General features: G+C 37.3%; 1 protein-coding gene across 6 annotated transcripts in view; it reads right to left on the bottom strand.

The window, feature by feature from the left end:
* The window catches only part of prom1a (prominin 1a), a 68,888-nt gene extending 49,429 nt beyond the window's left edge, over nucleotides 1–19,459 (bottom strand). For 3 of the 6 annotated variants that reach the window (XM_081383054.1, XM_081383051.1, XM_081383052.1), the window contains exon 1: nucleotides 18,935–19,459. In XM_081383054.1, the coding sequence (XP_081239180.1) occupies nucleotides 18,935–19,166 (232 nt within the window). In that variant the 5' untranslated portion in view covers nucleotides 19,167–19,459. The remainder of the gene's footprint in view (nucleotides 1–18,934) is intronic. The other 3 variants (XM_081383049.1, XM_081383050.1, XM_081383053.1) reach the window with 1 other exon arrangement.
* Nucleotides 19,460–21,534: the final 2,075 nt, after the last annotated feature.

Genomic DNA, 21,534 nt, shown 5'->3' with positions numbered 1-21,534 from the left:
ATCGCTTCAGGATGTGAAGAGACTTTCAACCTTTCATAACAAAAAAAGTTTCTGAGGCAAATCACATACCCTGCCTTTAATTCCTGAACAATTTCTGAATATTTTATATTATCTTTTATTATCAAATATGACATTTAATCCTGTGGAATAATCGTTTTAGAATGGGACTGATGGCAAGTCAATGCTAATAATGCACCAAATGTCTGCAAAGTCACCAAAGATTCCTGAGAGGCATTACTGTTATTACCAGGTTTACAGAGCTAACAGACGTCCAAGAGAACTGCATGAATAAGAGGATTATACTGTAAAAAAGTGCATATCAGAGAGATGCATTTCTAAGGGCGTGCTACATTTTGCTCTTGTATCCTATTTAGTGCGCCAAAAGCCTTAGGGAGATGCGCAGAGAGCTAGAGCTGCCAGACGTCTCTTCCAAACAAAGCTATCGGTGCTCAGCAACCAGACTGAGGCATAGCAGTTGGCTAAACATGCTGTAAGTAAGTACTATATTAAAACATTCATTCAAAATTCATTCAAAGATGAGTCTGCCTTTAGTGAATGATGTGTCTTTATTGGTTTTGAGTCCTCATAAATACATCAAATTGAAGAAAAATACTACAAATTTAAAGTACAGATAAATTAGAGATGATTAAATTACAGATGATTAGATGACATACAATACCGTTCAAAAGTAAAAGGGCCAGTAAGATTTAAAAAAAGAAAATTATCGCTTTAATTCAGAAATAATTGATCAAAAGTGACAGTACAGACAAGGCATTCATAAAGATTTATATTTTAAATAAATGCTTTTTTGAACATTCAAAGAATTAATCCTGGAAAAAATTTATCATCTTTCCACAAAAATATTAAGCAGAACAACGGTTTTCAAAATTGATAATAAGGAATGAACATTTCTGAAGGACACTGATGACTGGAGTAATGGTTGCTGAAAATTCAGCTTTGCCATCATAGGAATAAATTACATTTTAAAGTATATTAAAATAGAAAATAGTTTTTTTACTGTATTTTTTATCAAATAAATGCAGCCTTAGTGATCATAAGATTCTTCTTTCAAAACATTAAAAAATCCTACCAATCCCAAACTGTTGCAATTTTCAGCAATTTTTACAAATTCACTTGATTACCTTATAACAATCTTAAAATCAGAATTAAAAAAAGTTTTTGTCTGAAGCCTCTCAGATTAAATATTTCATTAATGCAACACTGTGGCTACATTCACACTACAGCAAAACATGACTGCCACTCCTAGTAAATGTTAATCCGTCCTGTACAGTGTTCATAAGGTGACAATCTTGTGACATTATATCGACACAGAGTGTGAACTGAACTATTACTTCTTAATAATGTAGAGATATAATTACAGCATATTATTGTCACAACTCAACTGACACTCTTTTGGACACTGACAGCTGAGATGTGTTTTTCTTTTCCTTGAGGTACTGCAGTAAAAGCAAATCGCAGATATGGAGGTACATGTCTTGTCTCCTTTGCAAATTTTGATATGGTCTGTCTTGCTCTATCACAGTTGCTTCCTTAAGCCCTTCGGTGTAGTGGTAACCTACATATTGCATTGGAGTGAACAGCAGCTTACACAAAACAGCTATGAACAAAACACTGGTTTATTAAAAATGGTCTAATTTTGCTAATTCACATAATATTAATTTGGTGAAAGTAACACAGCTAACACCAAAGGTGTTTCTTGTTTATACACTACACAAAAGTTTGGGGTTGGTAAGATTTTTGAGGGTGTGTTTACTTGTAGTTCGGTTCGCTTGGTTTGTTTGGTCCAGACCCATAAAAAAACCCCAAACATTTAGTCCTGGTCCACTTAGCATTCACATTGGCATTTTTAACACCGAACCTAATGATACAGAACCTAAAGGCATAAGGATACGTTCACAACTTGATTGGTCGAACCGAACTGTGATGGACTATGACGAGAAAAAACAGGTATGCTTGAGCATTCAGTCCTTTTTAGGGTCGCATCTTGTGACATCATGTCCTGTTTTTGGTACGTTTACATTTCTTTGGTCAGTGTTGCGCTCATATTTCATTCGAACTGCACCAGAGTTCGTTTGGAAGCGGACCGAGACCCATCTTTTCAGCGGTCTTGGTCTACTTGTTTGGTGCGCACCAGGGTTCAGATGATAGCGTTCAAATTAACAGAATTTGTTCCACACCACAAACATTCCACACCAAAATTTTGCTATCTGTCAACTGTCATGAGTTCAGGTGTAACTCCTGTATTCTGTACCCAATCTGAAGTGTCACACAAACGTAAGCGGCTAAGAAAACTTAGCTCATCTATCACATGATTCCATGTAAATACTGTACACCATCTTTGCATTCAGATCCCGAAACAGTTTATTTTAGCCAATCACTTTGGAGTCATACAACTTACATCATGACACCGCAGATTGGCTGATGGCACCACAAGAACAAGCTCAGTCCCAAACCCTTCACTAGCAACTATACTGAGCTGTGGCATACGATCATCTGTTGTTAGTGACTCCATTACGTGAAAATCTTCAGTTGCAACTTTGTGACATTAGCCTGAGGTTTTTCACACAGTAGCTTTTGCACAGCAGAGAGAATCAGATGTGTTCAGAATATTCTGAAGGCTTAATACCCTTGAGACGTCTGCTATCTATTTAACATGAGTGATCAAACGTGTCACTTCTCACCACCCTAATGCCATGAAGCCAATGCTCATGACTTTTCTCATCTACTCCCTGGTGCCTGGTTAGAGTCCCAGAGGGTTACAATCTGTACCTGAACATTAACAATAACAATCTGTTGAAGCACACATAAAGCAATAAGGCTCCTCTGTAACTAAGGAGTCAGTTACCAAGAAGAGGAACCCAGTGTCACAACCAGAAAGAATGAATAGGAAGAGAAAGAAGAAGAGGAGTAAGAAACTAATAGAAAAAAGAAAGTGAGGGTGGTACAAAATGTACAGTTCTCCCTTTCAAGCCCAGTATTAATAAAAATGGAATTAAATGCATGAGCGAGTTCAAGCCACAGTTGGAAACAACACCAATCTCTTGACAGCATCTACAGGCTTGCACTGCAACACAGAAGGTCTTTTTAGATAAATATACAAAGAGCAATTTGAGTTGCCCTGTATTCTGATACTCACCGAGGAAGGTTATTTTGTGCATGTGTATGTGAAATGAGATGTACATGCATGATATATAATATCCTCACATTATCCCTGCTTTTGTCAGTTGCAGTGAAAAGGTAACAATAACAATTCTCTGTAGACAAAATAAAGCCTTCCACAAACATTCAAAATACACATACATGTACAGTGTTACAGTGCTCTATCAATGAGGAAATCAGCAAAAACTAATATATATGCATGCATCATATGCATGATATATTGATTATTGGCCAATAAAGAATAAAATAAAATAAATCCCTAATAATTTAATAACACTGTTACATGTAATCCTTAGCAAACCTCAAAATGAATATCTAGTTCTCATAGCTGTACACTCTAATAGTGTGATGCCTAAATGCACTTGATCGATTCTATTTTGAATTTATTTAGACAAAATAGTATAGAATTTTAATATTGGCCATTGAACGGTTTTCAGCCAGCATGAAGCAGAAAATTAATTATTGGCTTATTGGTATCGGCCAGAATTATAATATCAGTGCATCCGTAATTGGAAAAAAAGGTTCAAGGTTCTTCACACAATTTTAAAGAACACTTTATTCCAAAAAGGTTATATATTTTGAGACATGTCTTAAAAGGGTACTTCACTGCTGGTAAAAAGGGCTGCCTATACAGTAGAAAGGCACATTTTTTTTTTATATCGGTGCTACCTGACTAGAGAAAACAGAGAAAAAAGGCTGTTGTCTTCCCTTTTGCCAAATAGGTAGGAAAACTTCAACACCCATTATGCACTGGGCATGTTGCCGTCCAAGGCCACTCCCACTAGTCTGCTATGGATATGCTCACCAGAGTCAAATACTGCCTTGCTTTAGTAGGATATACTTATTAGCAAACTTTTAGTCATAATGGCGTCAACTTATATTGTTCCTGAGTGCAAGAGTTCAAAGAGTAAATGTTTAGCGGGAGGGAGTTACTTTGGGTTTCCAATGAAGGATCCAGCGCATGGTAGGCAGTGGCTCAATGGAAAAAATGTTTTCCCACCTGCGTTTCGCACCTGACAGAACCCTATAAAGTTCTAGAACCTTTTTCCTCTAATAATGTACAGTAGAAGTGAATAAACTTATACAGCAATTATTGGACTCTGAGTGACTACATTAATCCACCTAACTTCCTTGTATGTGCTCCATTTCTTATTGCAACATATATCTCACTTGTTTACATCTACACAGAATCACTTTTTCAACTCCCCAGGAGACCTGAGGGACAATAACTGCCACTTCCTTGTGGTGAATGTTTATTAGAACAATGGCTTTTGGGTGGAAAGGAAAACCACTTGCTCAGAAAAGAAACTATACACACCATCCCTGGGCCATCTACTAATTAACGCACTGTACATGTTTTTTTTTTAACAGACATAACATCATGGTTTATGACACAGATCCGCATTTATGAGTCCATCTGTGCCCATATCCTGTTTAAACCCATAAGGAGATTCACACATTGCTGACGACTTTGCTAAACTGGGCATTTGTGTTTCAGTTCACACACGAATAGGGTCCAAAACAAAAAGAAGCAATCTCTGTAAGTCTGGTTAAATGACATCTAGTTTCTCCACAAGCATGTCAAAATGTATTTATGTAAATTTCAATGGCATTCAGAATATTTATAAAAGCAAATATTATAGAAACTACAGATTTATACTCAATTCTATTCTCAAACTATAACTTACTATGCAAGCTTGAACTGTTGTCCTTACAAACTGTGCAATTCACAAGTCAGCTGACCAGACTATGTGGCCTACTTACATACTGTTTTTGAAAAATGTATCAGTATTATTTTTAGGTCCACATTCAAGGTTAATGAATTAGGTTGCAGAAACTGATGGTGATCAAATATGATTATTTTTGTACACTCTTCATATAAAAATCCTTCATTGGATTGTGATGTTTTCCATTGGTAGTGTTTTGGATCAGTAAAATGTGAATATTCTTTTATGTTCAGTTTGAGACTTGTTTGCTTTGTTCCTGTTTCCGGCCTGTCTGAGTTCTCATTAGTCTCCCTGATTGGTCATTCTGTTCAGCTGTTTCCTAATTAGTTCCCTTTGTTTGTTCCATGTATTTAAGCCCTGAGATCTCCTTAGCTCTTGGTCCGTTCTTGTTTGTGTGAGATGTTTTGTATTTCTCCACGTTCTCCAGAGTGTTTGTGATTAAAGACTGTTTATTTTAATCCTCCTTCATTGTGCGATTTATATTTGCAACCGTCACGTGACACTATCTGAGTTATAATCAGAAAACAGACTGCCTGCATTAAATATAATTCAATCTTAAAGACACAGTGAAATGCCTTGATAAGTGTAATTTTCTTTACTACGCATTCCTACACCCTCTGAATCGACACCCTCAGAAAAAAACAGCTCGTCACAGGGGAGGGGACCATCTTTGTACTTTATATACTCATAAAAAATCATATAGTCCCTTAAAGGTGTATACTATTACTACTCTAAGGTACTAAAATGCACCTTTTAGGGGTACGATAGGGTACAAAGTTGTCCTTTAAAAGGTACTGCCCCAGTGAAAAGCTGTTGTACCCCTAAAGGTACAATATTTGCAATTTTTTTCTGACAGTGTATAATACTAGTCTATAGCATTGCAGAAGTGTTAAAGGTAGGGTAGGCAAATGCGGACAGGCTAGCGATAGCAAGTTAGCATTGAAAGCATGAGATTCCACCCTCCCTTCAGAGCGTCTCCAAAGCCACGCCTCCTTCAAAACACATGAATGCTCACAGCAGAGATGGGATGCGCCGATCCGATACTCAGTATCGGTATCGGCTCCGATTCTCCCCTTCTTTCCCGGATCGGGTATCGGTCAGACGAGACCCATCCAATTCGGTTATTGTGAGTATACTATTCTGTGTTATTGTTAAGCCCCACAAAAGGCACAAAAACATTATAAAGCATCATAAAGTTTTCGTGCACTAAAAGTGTTCTGACACCATTCTATAGTATAATGTGAGCTAGAAATTAATATTTAAGTCGTTAAATTCAAGTAACTAAAATTTAAGACTGTGCTGTATTGGAGCCTTTCATATTATAATACTTTTGCGCAATTAAAGATTAGTAATAGCCTTTCTTGTTCTTGTTCTATACCCTTTAAAATATGTCTTAATTTTATAGTATATAATATACTTGTTTTTCATGAATGTATTTTACACCCACACAAAGAGCAACGTGTTACGTTTTACCAGATGTAGTGCTACACTTATTGTCTCTTATTTGTTCCCCACTAAATAATGTTTTTTTTTTTCTCTAAATGTTCAGATTTTGTACAATTATTGTGCACTCCTGATTTAGAGTAACTTTTACTGCTGAATTATAATCTGTCATAGATTGTGATATTTTTTTTGATTTGTTGTTTTTCTTGAAGTTGTCTGTATAGATTGTGTTTAACACACAAAAGATTGATTTTCAGTTCAACACACAGAGTTATTGAAATTCTACTTGATTTAAAAAAAAAAAACTGCGCTGGTAACGGTCGATACTCAGAATTTTTGGTACGGGATCGGATCTGAAAAAAAATGGTATCGGTGCATCCCTACAGCAGAGTCTGCAAAGCGTCGATGTTTAATTACCTCATGTCTCAAACCACATATAATATTACAATAATAATGAATGTAAACAATTTAAGGAGCTCCTACTCGTACCACTTTACTACTGCAGATTAATTTCGGCGTTGATAGTGTTGACAGAAATGCATAAATCCGAGTCTGAGGATATTAACAGCTCTGGGTAACGTCACAGGTTGCCATTTCGTAATTACGGTAACGACATGGCGTGAACGCTGCAGAAGCTCGTTGTTTTGGTTCAGGAGTAACTGTAAAGGGTGGCTGCTGTTTGTTTGTGGCGCTCGGTGACGGTGTCTACAACTCTGCATAGCCTCATGGAACGCGCTGATGACGTGTGATGTCTGCGCGAACAGGTTCGTGGAAGGTATGAAAATACTGTATGTTGACGGGCAGGTAGGACATTGTATGTAATGATTGGACACAATTTTTTCTATTATTGATTGCTATGAGGATGTGAAGAGAGTTTCAACCATTATAACAAAAAGTGTTTATAAAACACTTACCTTTAATTTGCCATGACAACAATTGGGACTCTCTCTCTCTCTCTTTGGACACAGAATAAACACAATCCCTGCTTAATATCAGCTTACTGATCATGGCAAAGCTGATATAAAGATAAATAAAGGTCATGGAGGTGTTACTGATTAATACTGATTAGCACATTTTTGCCTTTGTTTGTGTGTCCACAGCAGCTTTCCCTGATCTACTACTTTGGGGTGAATTAATTGCACAATTCTGACAAGTGCAAAAACACTCTTCTGTCCCTGTTAAACAGAAACGGCAACAGAACACACAATTCTAGTCAGGCATAAACATTTTTTGATTTTCCCATGTATTGATTCTAATGAACATACAAGAAGCACAAATTTTCTTCATGTGAACATTTGCTTACTTTTAACAACGGCACAGTTTTAAAAAATCAAAATGAAGAGCGATATTCAACTGACATATACAGCTGAAACAGCCTCAAGGCAATAAATGTTGCAAAGAGTCTAATGTCAGCTGGGAAATGCTAGCGAGTCACGTGACAACGCAATTACGCGCAATCTCCCTCTTGCGCTGTGAATTTATGGTAAGCAGATAAGCAAGGGCATACATTTTAATGAGGAAACATCAGAATCTGTAGTATTTGTACATTATACTCTTAATGCATGTTTTTTTTTAACTACAGCCCACATGGGATGAAGCAGTGCTAAATTAGATCAAAGCTAGAAGAAAGGATGAATATATGTGTGAATATTTGGATTCAGATTTTATCTGCGTGGGCCAAGTTTTGCCTGTAAAACCCACAAAGACATTCAAACCTGAACCATCCTTTTGGGAAGCAGCCAACAGAATAGAAAAACAACTTAAAGTAAAAATTTTAGGGTAAGATTAAAAAAGAAAACACTTTTATTCAGCAATTAAATTGATCAAGAGTGGGAGTTGTAATAGTCATTTATAATGTTACAAAAGAGTTTACTCCTTTTTTCATATCACATATGCTCATTTTAGCTTTTCCTTCTCATTATTATACACCATTATTGCTCTCACTTACAGTCTATATAATCCTATCAGCCATCTCACTCTGCCCATGAATAACCCCTCTGGATTTTCCCAGAAGGCCTAGTGACGTAGCTTTAGAGCCACCCTCTCCTCTATTCCCAGCTGGGATGCCCTCTCACCCTTTCAGAAGCACTACAACTCCCTGACCTCATGTTCATGACATTCTAGTGTTACCTGGAAATGTCCTATGCTTACATTCTGTTAACTAGTTATCTAAGGCCACTTTGCAGGCGTCACCTCATAAAGAGGATTTCTTGCCTCGGTTTTGATTAAAGTGTTGATATGATAAGGAATCACGCCTATTCACGCCTATTCAGTGATCAGAAATTTTATATTCCTAAACTAAACTAGAAAAAAGAACAAAAATAAGAGTAAAAAATGTGAAACGAAATGTGAAATGTATGAAAATCCAAACCTGTTCTACATATGCTTCTGAAAATCCCAATATTAAAAAAGAGCAGCTGAACTTTCTGCTGGGTGTTGGTCATTACATGTGACAGTATCAAAACTTGCTAAAAATTAATTAAACTTGTTAAATGGATAAAACTGAAGTTTGTCAAAGGGCTGATTCACCCAAAAATGAAAATTCTGGTATTAGGCTAATTACTCACCCTCATGTCGTTCCAAACCCGTAAGATCTTCATTAATCTTCGGAACACAAATTAAGATCTTTTTGATGAAATCCAAGAGCTTTCTGAACCATCCATAGGCAGCAACGAAATTGCCACTTTCAAGGCCCAGAAAGGTAGTAAAGACATTGTTAAAGTAGTCCATGTGACTACAGTGGTTCAATCTTAATTTTATTTTGTGCACGAAAAAATAAAAAAATAAAAATAACGACTTTATTCAACAATTTCTTCTCTTCCATGTCAGTCTCTGATGCTGTTCACATAGTAAACACTGCAGCGCTTCAGGGTTCTACGTCAGAACGCCGGCTCATTATTGGCCGGCTCCTGCGTCAGCATCACACACATGCGTCGTTTTTTTTTGTACACTAAAATTAAGGTTGAACAAGGGCTGGGTGATGAACCGATAACGATATGTCTCGCGATTGACATGTAATCAATATCAATAAAAAATGCGTTCGATAATTTTTTTTTCTTCGTTGGAAGAAACCAGAGGTTGCAAAGCAAGTTTGGTTTCATGAACAAAGGCACTCGCTCTCTGGTAACCAGTAGCAACGTAGGGGGTGACACGCTAACAGCCGGTCATGTAACAGTATGGTTGCGCCATATCGTTGTCTCGTGTTGGATTCTTCAGTAACAGAACCGGCGTGGAGTGATAAGTGGATAATGAGTGCCGCAGCGATTGTTGATAAAACAAGAAAAGTCAGCTCGCCAGTATGGCAGTTTTTTGGATTTTATAAGTCTGGCCAATGTCGTCTGCAAATTATGCAAGACCGTCGTCGGTTTCTCTATGTTTATATTTAACACTTTTCAGTATTTTAAAACACTTTATTAAGCATTTCTTACGTATTCTTTAATTTTGCAGCTTAATGTTAAGAGATAATTGTTAAGTGTTCATTGAGATTTTAGACTTATGTTTACATTTTAATTATTTGAATGCTTTCCATGGTTGTGTTGACATTTCTGCCTTTATAACTGAGGGGATTACAATCAGAGGAAGGTTAAGTTTAAAATAAAAAATGTTTAAATGTAATATATTTGTCTCCTGGTCCTTATTTTAAATAGGTCATAAAAAATATCAATAATTATCGATATCGACCGATATGAAACACTTATATCGTGATACAGTTTTCAGCCATATCGCCCGGCCCTAGGTTGAACCACTGTAGTCACATGGACTATTTTAAAGATGTGTTTACTACGTTTCTGGGATGAGGGTGAGAAATTAATGACAGAATTTTATTTTTGGGTGAACTAACTAACCATTTAATATTTTCCTGTTTTGTAATGTATTTCAAAACCATGATAATATTGTATACCATGATGAAATTATTGTGATACAACATGTCTAGTAATGACCAACCCTATATTCACGGATTCGGAGAAAATACTAATAATAATATTTTTTAAAACATGTGATAATACACCTTCAAGATTTGAACAAACCTTTTGGATGATGCAAAAGTGTTTTTGAATGGTCTGTGTCTTTGCTAAGACTTGATGCCTAAATAGCCCCTTTGACTTGGCTAAATGTGGTTGTATAATCGAGGGCAGTATAGCTCAGGATCACTGCCAGTCTTTCATTACACTCTCTCAGTTTAAGCCTTTGTTTCCCTCTCTAGAGAGAGAAATCCAACCCACACAACATGCTGGAGAGTGAAAGTAACTGTGTGTATGTGTGCAGCTCTTCTAAAAATAAGTATTTCATTCAGAGGCTACAGCAATCCCCCTTTCCTCTCAAAAACGCTGCAGAACAGAACACCTGATGGGTTCACTGTCTGACATCCCATAATGCCATGCTAACATGAGGCAGTGGAGGAAAACGCTCACTGGAGTTTAAATGTAAATGCGATCATCACATTAGCAGCAGGAGCAGTTTAGTTATGACAGTCTAAATCTGAGACGCTCCAGAGAGGCTTACCATCAACACACAAACATCACTAATGTGGACTACACAAATACAGAGGTTCCCGTCCCACAAGATATTTGGACACTAAGACTGTATGAATTGAATTGGACAGTTAACACAATTTCAAACCAAATGGTCGGTAAACAAAAGCTTAATTAACTTTTTCAGTGTTGGGGGTAATGCAAGTTACTTAACCAGATTATTTTTTCAAGTAACTAGTAAAGTAATGCATTCATTTTAAATTTACAACAAAATATCCGAGTAACTTTAAAAGAATGTTTTCCCATTTATTGACTGACACCTCTCCAGTCCCCATGTTAAGAAAATTCGGAAGTGAATATTTGTGCGCCGTGTATGCTGGTTATTGTAGTTCTAGAATAAATGTAATCTAGATTCAATATTACTCAAAACAAATAAAAACAGTGAAATGCAAACTCAGAATATTACACAAACCTGTAATCAATATGTTAAATAACAAAAAATACTTTATGCATTTAATCACTTTATTAACCAATATTTTCGCTGCTGACCTTCAATGATCCAATTCAACCATACTAATAATAAGCAAAAATAACATAAACATCACATTTGTGTTTGGTTTGTTTGAGCTGCACCCTCTACTGTACAGGCATGAATACAAGGCCAAATTTTGACAAAAATAAAATGGTCTAATAGTCTATATATAGTTCAGTATGGTTGCTAGATGTGTTGTCACTTTAGACAGTCATAATTAATCTGCTAAGAAGCGAACATATGATCACTCATGACCTGGTCATAATTATGCAATCAGTCTTTGAGATTCACACACCACAGATGCCTATAGCGATACTCTCAGTGTGGCTCAATGGCTACAAACAGTTTGAAATCCTCTTAAAGTGTTCTTGTTAATTGGCTTTCATCCAGAACCCCAGGTAAAGCACACCAAAGGTGCGGAGCAAAAGAGCAGGAGGGCAAGATTTAGGGCAGCTACAAGCCCTGCAGAGCTTAAGCACATCCAGACAGGAGCGTATCAGCTCTCAGATAAGGGACAACATGCTGCAAATAACCCTTTTGCTTATAACGTCTAAGCCAGGACCGGAGGGTTTAAGCTGTAAGCATGTCCAGGCGGAATCAGCATACTTATTCTGCGCTGATTTTTGGGAAATCTGCCAGTCTGTGGAATGTATTTAAATGAGGTAAAATGATCAGTTGGTAGCCGGAAGCATTAGTAAATATTTAATAACCAACAATTTTTTAATAAGAATAATCAAAAAAAAAAAAAAAAAAAACAGTCATCCTCATCTATTCACACTTTTAAATTTTGATTTAAATTTAATTTGATTTAATTTTGATTTGATTTGATTCCGCTGCCTGCTACATGAAAATGATAAATTGGCGAATTACTGACAATAACATTTTGGCTGATACCAATGAGGCGATAATTATTTTAACTGATAAAAGCCGAGATTAAAATTCTATACAAGTTTCTCTAAACAGATTTAAAATAAGAACACTGTAAACAAACTTTTAAATGCTTCTGGTGCAACAGATGACAAAACTCACGGTTCTGATCATATTATGGTTTTTGAGTAACTGATCGGATAATTGAAAAAAAAATGTTGTTCTGTGTTCATTTCGAGAGTTCAAAACAGCTTCTTAAATTTTGCACTCGAGTCCGAGACCCCCACCTCTGGAAGTTGTAATTCTAATTGAAAGAGACACTGACTGTTTTTTCATGTTTAATACCGTAACGCTGCCTGCTTTTAAACAATATTGCTTCACGAGTTTGTACTTAAACATATAATAAGATATAGTATAAAATACTATACACTTTACAGAAAAAAAAACACTTTGCAGTGAGTATATCGGGGCTTTCAAGTCATTCAATCATTTATTCAACAGATTCATTCAAATTGCTAATTCATTCAGGAACGAAGCAATGACCGTCTTTAAAGGGTTAGTTCACCCAAAAATTAAAATTCTGTAATTAATTACTCACCCTCATGTTGTTCCAACCTAGTAAGACTTTCGTTCATCTTCGGAACACAAATTAAGATATTTTTGATGAAATCTGAGAGCTGGCTCACTCCTCCACAGGCTTATGGACACCTTAACTTGCTGGCCCAGAAAATGTATTAAAGACATCGTTAATATAGTCCAAGTGACTCCAGTGGCTCAATCTTAAGTATATCAAGCGACGATAATACTTTTTGTGCGCAAAAACAAACAAAAATAACGACTTTATTCCACTTTCATTTCCTTCTCTCTGGGCCTCGAGTCTTTTCACGTAGTGTTTTTGCGCAGCGCGTCTGTGTTGCACGTCACCACGTATCACACATGACCAGCGTCGCCCAATAGTGAGCCTACATGGTGACGTGCAACACAGACGCGCTGCGCAAAAACACTACGTAAACTAACTCGAGGCACAGAGAGAAGGAGATGAAAAGTGGAATAAAGTCATTATTTTTGTTTGTTTTTGCACACAAAAAGTATTCTCGTCGCTTTATAAACTTAAGATTGAGCCACTGGAGTCACTTGGACTATATTAACGATGTCTTTAATACATTTTCTGGGCCAGCAAGATATAGTGTCCATAAGCCTGTGGAGGAGTGAGACAGCACTCAGATTTAATCAAAAATAGCTTAATTTGTGTTCCGAAGATGAACGAAAGTCTTACGGGGTTGGAACAACATGCGGGTGAGTAATTACTGACAGAATTTTAATTTTTGGGTGAACTATCCCTTTAAGAATGGGTCACTGAATCAATGGCTCACTCGATGAGTTAAAAACTGTGGATTCATTCAGTAATGCATCACCAGTGTGTGTTGCTCGGAAATGCACAACAGTTCTGCTGTGGTTTTGTTTGGAACCATTTTCATTGGCGAAATTTAGCAAAAACATACAATATTGACAATACTGTATCACATTTGCAATTTCACATTTGCAGACATTCGGGAAAAAACAGCACTCTTGCTTGTGTGACATTGCTAAACTATATCATAATATGATATATATATAAGACAAAAAAACATACAGCGGCATTTTGGGGTCTGGGTCGGGGCGAGGTGAGGTTAAAAGCATTAATAATAATAATAATAAAAAAATTATTCTCATTATTAATCACACCAAATTAACATGTTAAATCGATAGCCCTAATTTTGGTCCATTGGAACTCAATTACCATAGTAATTTTTAAACAATTACTAACAAAATTAAATGCAAATTGACATTTTATTTGACACTTGATATACCTAATTTTTTATAAAATTCCTTAAAATCTATTTTTCAAAAAAACACTAAATTCATAGCATTTCCGTGAGCAAACTAACTAACTAGCCCTCAAAATGACCCAATCACTTCGAAAAGCTTTCATTGATGATGACTAAATCGAGCCACAAACAATGCAAAACAGTGCCAAATTGCAGAATTTGCCCTAACATTTATGCATTTAGTAGGCACTTTTATCCAAAGCGACATATTCAAGGTATACATACACTTTATCCATTCAAGCATTCCCTGGGAATGAACCCATGAACTAGCACCATGTTGTTAGCACCATGCTCTTCTGCTTGAGCTACAGGAATGCATTTAATAGTATTATTAAATTAAATGGTCACACTTAAGATTAGGGTCCCATTCTCACTATTAACGAACTATTAACTACGACTTTTGCCTCAAACTCCTAATCACTGCTTATTAATAGTTAGTAAGGTAGTTGTTACGTTTAGGTATTGGGTAGGATTAAGGGAGGTAGAATATACAGGATAAGGCATTAATATGCGCTTTATAAGTACTTATAAACAGCCAATATCCTAGTAATATGCATGCTAATAAGCAACTAGTTAATAGTGAGAATTGGACCCTAAACTAAATTGATACCAATTAAATATAAACAAATAAAACCACTAATATCGATTAATAACCAATATGCTACTGAAACACCAACATTATTTCAGGAAACAGAGAAATGATCAAGAACGTTACTGGAAACCAAAAATAAGGTGTTTTATTAAGAACATTTTTAGAATATTATTAGGATGCCAGCTCATTTCGATAATGCTGACAGTTGGGCACTGGGTTTACTGGAGCTCATGGGCCTCATGCTGGGTTAAAGATGCCCCGGGAAATCTAGTGACATGTGCCAGTCCCTGGAGCACCACAGTCATGCTGGAGTCATGAGAACACGTGACCAATCACACGCTCCCAACATCTCCAACTTCCTCCTCAAACATCTATCATGCTCACTACATTCAAATATGTGGGATGTATTTCACAGCTGCTCATAAAATAACAACCATAGTCTGGCACACACCCACTGTAATTTTAATGTATGAATATGATTTATTACATCAAGGCTCTATTCTATTCTATTCTATTCTATTCTATTCTATTCTATTCTATTCTATTCTATTCTATTCTATTCTATTCTATTCTATTCTGAATTAAACATTCCATTTATTTGGATGTGTGTCCAAGTCCCTAGCATCAGAATTGAATATATTTGTAATGACTGTCTACTGTTTTTTTTTATGCCACCTCTAAAGATAACAGCAACAGCCTTTAAACATGACTCCTTTTGAGGAGTTTTGGACATGAATATGTCTGGGAGGGCTTGCTGAGTGGAGGCAAGGAGAAGAACGAATGAAGGTCAAGCAGAATGAGATAACTGGGGTATGGAAAGAGGGAAAGGGAGCAATAGAGAGGAAAAAGTTCAATTTAATTTCCCCTCAGCCTCAGTGAGTGTCATAACTGCCTCTCGAGATGTAGAGGAGCAAGAGGGAGCACAGCAAGCTGGCGGCCATCTGCCATCAGCACTGCTGCTTTATCCTTCAGCAACCCTGCTGGGTGAATTTTTGAAAAATATGTCTATTAAGTTTTAGTTTTTTTGTTTGTTTTACTTTGAGCATGCAAAATTTCTTCAGACACTGCAACAGTCGTGATATCACATGACGTCACGCTCTGCAGTCTTTTTTTTATGAATATGAATTCAACATATAACAATTAGTAATGCATTCAAAATATAAAAACATACAATTGACTTTACTGCAAAAATGTATGCGTTTTATTGTATAAGCACTTTTGCATACTTCCTGGCATGAAAAATATTAATATAGTCTTGGTTGTCCTGTGGTTAAACAAGGATCTGTTAAGATCTACTAAAGCACGGCTCTTCTTGCAGAAAACACTGGCCATTCACACCTTGTATAACACTACAGCATTCAGACATATGTAGGCCAATGGGAGAAACTTATGTTGCCCTGGCAACTGCCTCCACTGCATATGTCTACTTCAGATGGACTCAGCTCATCACCTGGAATGCTAGATTTGGAATCTGCCTTATAATCTGAGATGGAGCTCAAGGGTGTCCACATTACAATAGCCCCCTAATGGAATTCATAACCGACTACTTATACACAACCTTTCAAAAGTTTGGGGAAGGTACGATTTTTTTATGTTTTTGGAGAGAACTGAAAAACAGTAATATTGAGAAATATTGTTCAAATGACCGTTTTCTATTTTAAAATAATTAACAATATATTTCTATTATGGTAAAGCTGAATTTTCAGCATCATCACTCCAGTCTTCAGTGCCACATCATTCATTCTAATATGCTGATTTGCTGCTCCAGAAATATTTCTAATTATCAATTTTGAAAGCAGTTGTGCTGCTTAATATTTTTGTGGAAACCGTGATAAAAAAAAAAAAGTAATTGATTTTTGTAAATGTCTTCACTGTCATTTTTGATCCTTCCTGAATAATTTTTTCAAAAATAAAAAGATGGAAAAATTAAATCTTACTGACTCCAAACTTAAGCCGGGCTTAGACTACAGGAGTTTTTAAATTGTGAAATCTGGAGAATCTTCACAGATTTTCTTTCAAATCTCAAACCTACAAAACAAGATTTGAAAATTGTGCCACATCACACACTACAAGATCTTGTTAAAATGATCATGCCAGATTTAGCACCTCTCGAGATCTCACGAGGAAGCTGATTTAAACAAAATGGATACTGTGCCGCGACAAATTGCTGTAGACATTATATAAGGAGACATTATAAAGACAGTCGTGTTGTTGGCACATTTGGACCAGCCGTTCCTCCATCTCCGTTGTCGACTAGACCCGTCCCGTACAGCTGCTTGTTGTTTCATGGTTGAAATTTCAAAAGTTTCGTCGCGTCTCCTTGTCTCTCACTTGTCTCTTATTGGCTATTGTGGAAGTACTAACGTAATCAGTCGTATTGATCCCGATTTAAAATCCTACATATCAAACATCAGAACCGACTGATGCCCTGGACGCGATTTCGGGAGGGGTAAATCCGGCATAAATTGTCCCGAAACCCCTGTAGTCTGATCCCGGCTTTACACGACCGGTGGCAGATGTGTGAAATGTTTGATAAACCCGTACAGAAACAATCATTACTTTAACATTCGTTTGGTGACACTAGTGCTATTGAAATGACACACCATCTTAAAAGACACAAATTTCTCTGAGGAGCAAAATGAGATACAGCCCAAGGCTCAGGGAACAGAGAGAGAGACCAAAGGTGGCAGTCATGACAGGCAGGTCAATGTCTGAGAACAAAGAGATCCTAAGTGCTTCCTAATATATTTCCTGGCAATATAACTCTGTGAAACCAGAGACCTTCACATAGAGCAATTAATAGGCCATTACCGAACCATCGTCCCCCGGCGCGTTTTGATCTTACGAGTAGTTTTGAAGGTCTAAAGACACTGTTTCTTTTGAAGGAGACAGGGGGTTACCATCACACATCAGTGTCCTTACTTTCACTTGTCAAAGTCCATACAGATTTAAGGATCAAAGGATTTGAGCATGTCTGTCTAGGTGTGACGTGACCAGGGTTCTTAAATCAGCCCTGAAAATCCACGCTAAGAAATGACTTCCAAGACTGGCACAAACATAGTGGTAGAGAACAAATCAAGCAGGACCGGAGTTATGACGAGACTGCCGCAGCTGTACGGCTGTCTCTTTTCTGCAAATCAAACGCAGTGGGCTGAATTATCATATACTGGAGGCCTGTCACAGAGCTTTTATCATTCTAATTAATTTGCTGAAAGGCTACAGCTGTGGCTATTTTTATTTGAGAACGGAGGAGGAGAAATGAAAACAAAATGCCGACAGTGTTGCATGCGTTCAGAAGACGTATGCACAGATGACTTAGACCTACTGCTAGAGGGAGGCCATCACTACCGGATGAGAAATTAACAAGCTGCAGAAAAAGAAGGAATTATAACCTCGGAAATAGAGTAGAATTAAATGAAATACAGAGCAGAATGTAGAATAAAAGTATAATCCTTGCAAAAGTATGCAAGATCTATACACTCTTAAAAATAATGGTTCTTTATTGGCAGCTACAGTTCCATGATGAACCTTTAACATCAATGGAATCATTCCATTGGATAAAATGTTCTTTAAAGTAGAAAGTGGTTCTTACGATTAAATGCTCTTATTGGTAAGAAAGAAATGTCATCTTCTATGGCATTGCAGCGAAAAGCTCCCTTTTGGCACTTTTATTGATAAGAGTGTGGGTGCTTGGTGGCTTCAATTGTTGATTATACCAGCCCTTCCCAACCCTGTTTCTAAAGGATGACCAATAGCACACATTTAGGATGTCTACCTTATCAAGCACCCGATGCAACAAACCAGCTCTTTAGTAAAGTTCTCCAAGATCTACTATTGTGTGTATGTTTGGGGTCCCTCCAGGAGCCGGGTTATATCCACCTGTGGCATGCTGGAAAATAAAAGCGCAGCAACATATGGCATTCAAGATTAGCCTTTTAGCTCATTAGGATAGTGACTCACAGGGTCACTCACAATCTTAATCTCAAGATCTACCAAATAATGACGAACACAGTGGGGGGTGGAGAATATGCCAGACCAGCCACATTCACACATTCTTATTCACCATGGAGAGAGATATTACAGGTGGCAGCTCTCTCTCACACACACTACTCGTGATAAGGTATTGCTATTGGAGAAATAGTGTGGTAGCAAATAGAAATAACCTGCTTCAAATGAATTAGTAAGTGAGGGAAACATCAAATTGATTCTTAAAGGTGTCCAGAAGTTCAAGAAAATCACAGGATTGAGCTCACCTTCAGGAAACGGGTTAGGCTGAACCACATAGAGGAAAGCGTGCATCATGTTAAATAAAATCCCAATGGCCCCAGGCTCGTAATAGGCGACGGTCTCGTAAACTCCGGAGGGGACGAAGCCGAAATCCAAAGTTCTCCGCGCTGGAGCAGCAGGAGTGCCGGACTGCCCGTCCTGGAGTTCCCCAGACGACAAGCCCCAGCACAGAATAATCAGTCCCGTTTTCCACAGCATGATTAGTTCTAGTGTTAAAAAGCAATTCCAGATGATGGAAGTGGAGGAAATTCTGGGTGTACTGTGGAAGGACAATCTCGTTGATTGCAGCTAAACCGCAGGTCTCAAGTCCTGCTGTCCGGCGAGCGATTCATGATGACCATGGTCCCCGTGGCGAGCGGCTCCTGCAGGTTCACCTCGCGTCTCTCTGTCGGCCAGTCAGTCAGTCAGATGCCCCGCTATAATAACACGGCTGGTGAGCGTGAGCCAGTGAGGTGTGAGCTGTGAATACAGACTCGCTCGCGCTCGTGCTCGTGCTCCGCCTGCCGGGTGATAAAGATCAGTGACGCGATTATTTAATTTAGCCAGTTTTCAATCATCTTTACCACTTTCAAACACTGATGAAAGACTAGTGACAATGTGACTTTTTAAACAGCCTTTTGTCCTTAAATGGTTCCATCTAGTTCAGAATACTACACTGCATGTTTAATTGTTGATTTGATTTCAGTTTCATCTTGACCTCGACAAAAGTAGGCTACGTTAGCCTACTGAAATGACTCGAGGGAATTTTTCTTCTTCATATAGGCTATTTAAATACGGTAATTCCACTACTTTCCCATTCTTTTTTTGAAATCTCCCTAATCAAAAAAAAAAAAAAAAAAAAAAAAAAAAAAAAACAATGACATCATCCTCTAAGTGATTTTTTGTTGTTGTTGTACAACGACACAAACACATCAAATATTAGCAAAAGATTTGATTTGATAAAATATGTGATGTTTTGTGGTAGCCTATGGGTTGTCTCACTCAACAAAATGTAAACATTATGGTTAAATATCAAAATGAACATATGTCTAAAATGGCCCTGATGTTTTATGCACTATTTCATAGTAGGAAATTTCTCTTAATTGCACCAAAATAGCACTGTTATTATAATTCTCGGTGTGGCAACTTAATATGACTCTAAAAATGCAATTGAACAGACTCTGAAAGTTTCCGATTCGGTCTGAAGGCCTATTTATTTTAATTTACAGCAACACTAATTTATATAGCCTACATGTATCTTGGTGGAAACATCATTAGTGAAAAGCTAACATCTTCCTTATGACAGAGGCTGAGTAGAACATCATCCTGGATCAGCATCTTTTGTTGGTCCCACAACATTGTTTCCTGTCGCACAAACATAATCATATATAGGCTACCGCACATTATTAGCCATCTTTATGATCATGAGGAAATGGGAGGGTTGATAAAATGATTGTTCAAGCCCTACAGTCTGATTTTTATAAACGGGAATCCTGGGAAAATCCGTCTCCAGTCATAAGGTGCTTTACAGGGAATATATGGATGGTATTATAAGCAACACACATGGAGGATGTTTAACTTTTGAATTTTATCTAGGCTACTTTCTCAGCTTTTCATGTGTTAGCCAAATAAGTTCACCCACTGAGTGGGCTCAGATCTCCTACAACATGACTCATTTGATTTCTCTCAGATTTTTATTAAGGCATTAAAGGCTTGAAAACAAACAAGAACAGAAAGTACTTTATGTATTTCACTCATATAGGCCGATACACGGAGAGTAGGCCTACTTTATATTACACAACTGAACTAATTCATCTATCACCACAGACCAATTTAACGTGACAGCATTATGTTAAGATACGACATACGTTATCATTCACAACTTGGTCACCTCTTACTGTGCAATTCCAAAAAGCCAATGGGATCAAAATCTACCAGACTACAGCAAATGGCCTTTCATTTACCACCAGGAATGTGATTCCTTCACTATACTCTGGGGAAACAACTGCTTAATTCATAAAGAATGCGAGGAAGGTTCAGAATGCTGGGAGTACATGATATCAGAGCTGGACTCCACATGATTACATTCTCTTTCTTGTAGTGGATTAAAGGATTCTGTAAAGAATGCAATGGCTGCAGAATGTTCTGTGTGTCAGACATTGCCGAACAAAGGCAAAATCCAACAGTGTCAAAACCCTGACGATCTGTTTGGAGAAGAAACAATTCTTTTCCGACATGGCAAACAGTAAGATGACAGATTACCATGGTCGCATCAGTGGGCAAATACACTGGGTAGTCCAGCAAAATACTCTCATTAACACACATACTTTGAGATAAAATACTATTTAGGATATCTATATTGATATATATAGTTGATAGATACTCAAGAGTAAAATTACAAGAGGATTTCTTTATTCTAAAGCCAAATGGCCATTGAGTTGCCTTAGAAACAACCTCCTGCTCTACCTCCTCCGCGCCTACTGTATGTCTAAGCGTCAAGTAGGTAAGTTGGTATCTGTAGATCATGATGGAGAAGGACAGGGAGGTTTGTGGTGGGTGTAAGGGAAGCGAACATTACCTCATGAAC

This window comes from Scardinius erythrophthalmus (genome assembly GCF_964197995.2).
Source record: "Scardinius erythrophthalmus genome assembly, chromosome: 13".
Classification (NCBI taxonomy): domain Eukaryota; kingdom Metazoa; phylum Chordata; class Actinopteri; order Cypriniformes; family Leuciscidae; genus Scardinius; species Scardinius erythrophthalmus.
The sequence above is the reverse complement of the archived record's forward strand: the minus strand, read 5'-3'. Positions and strand labels throughout refer to the sequence as shown.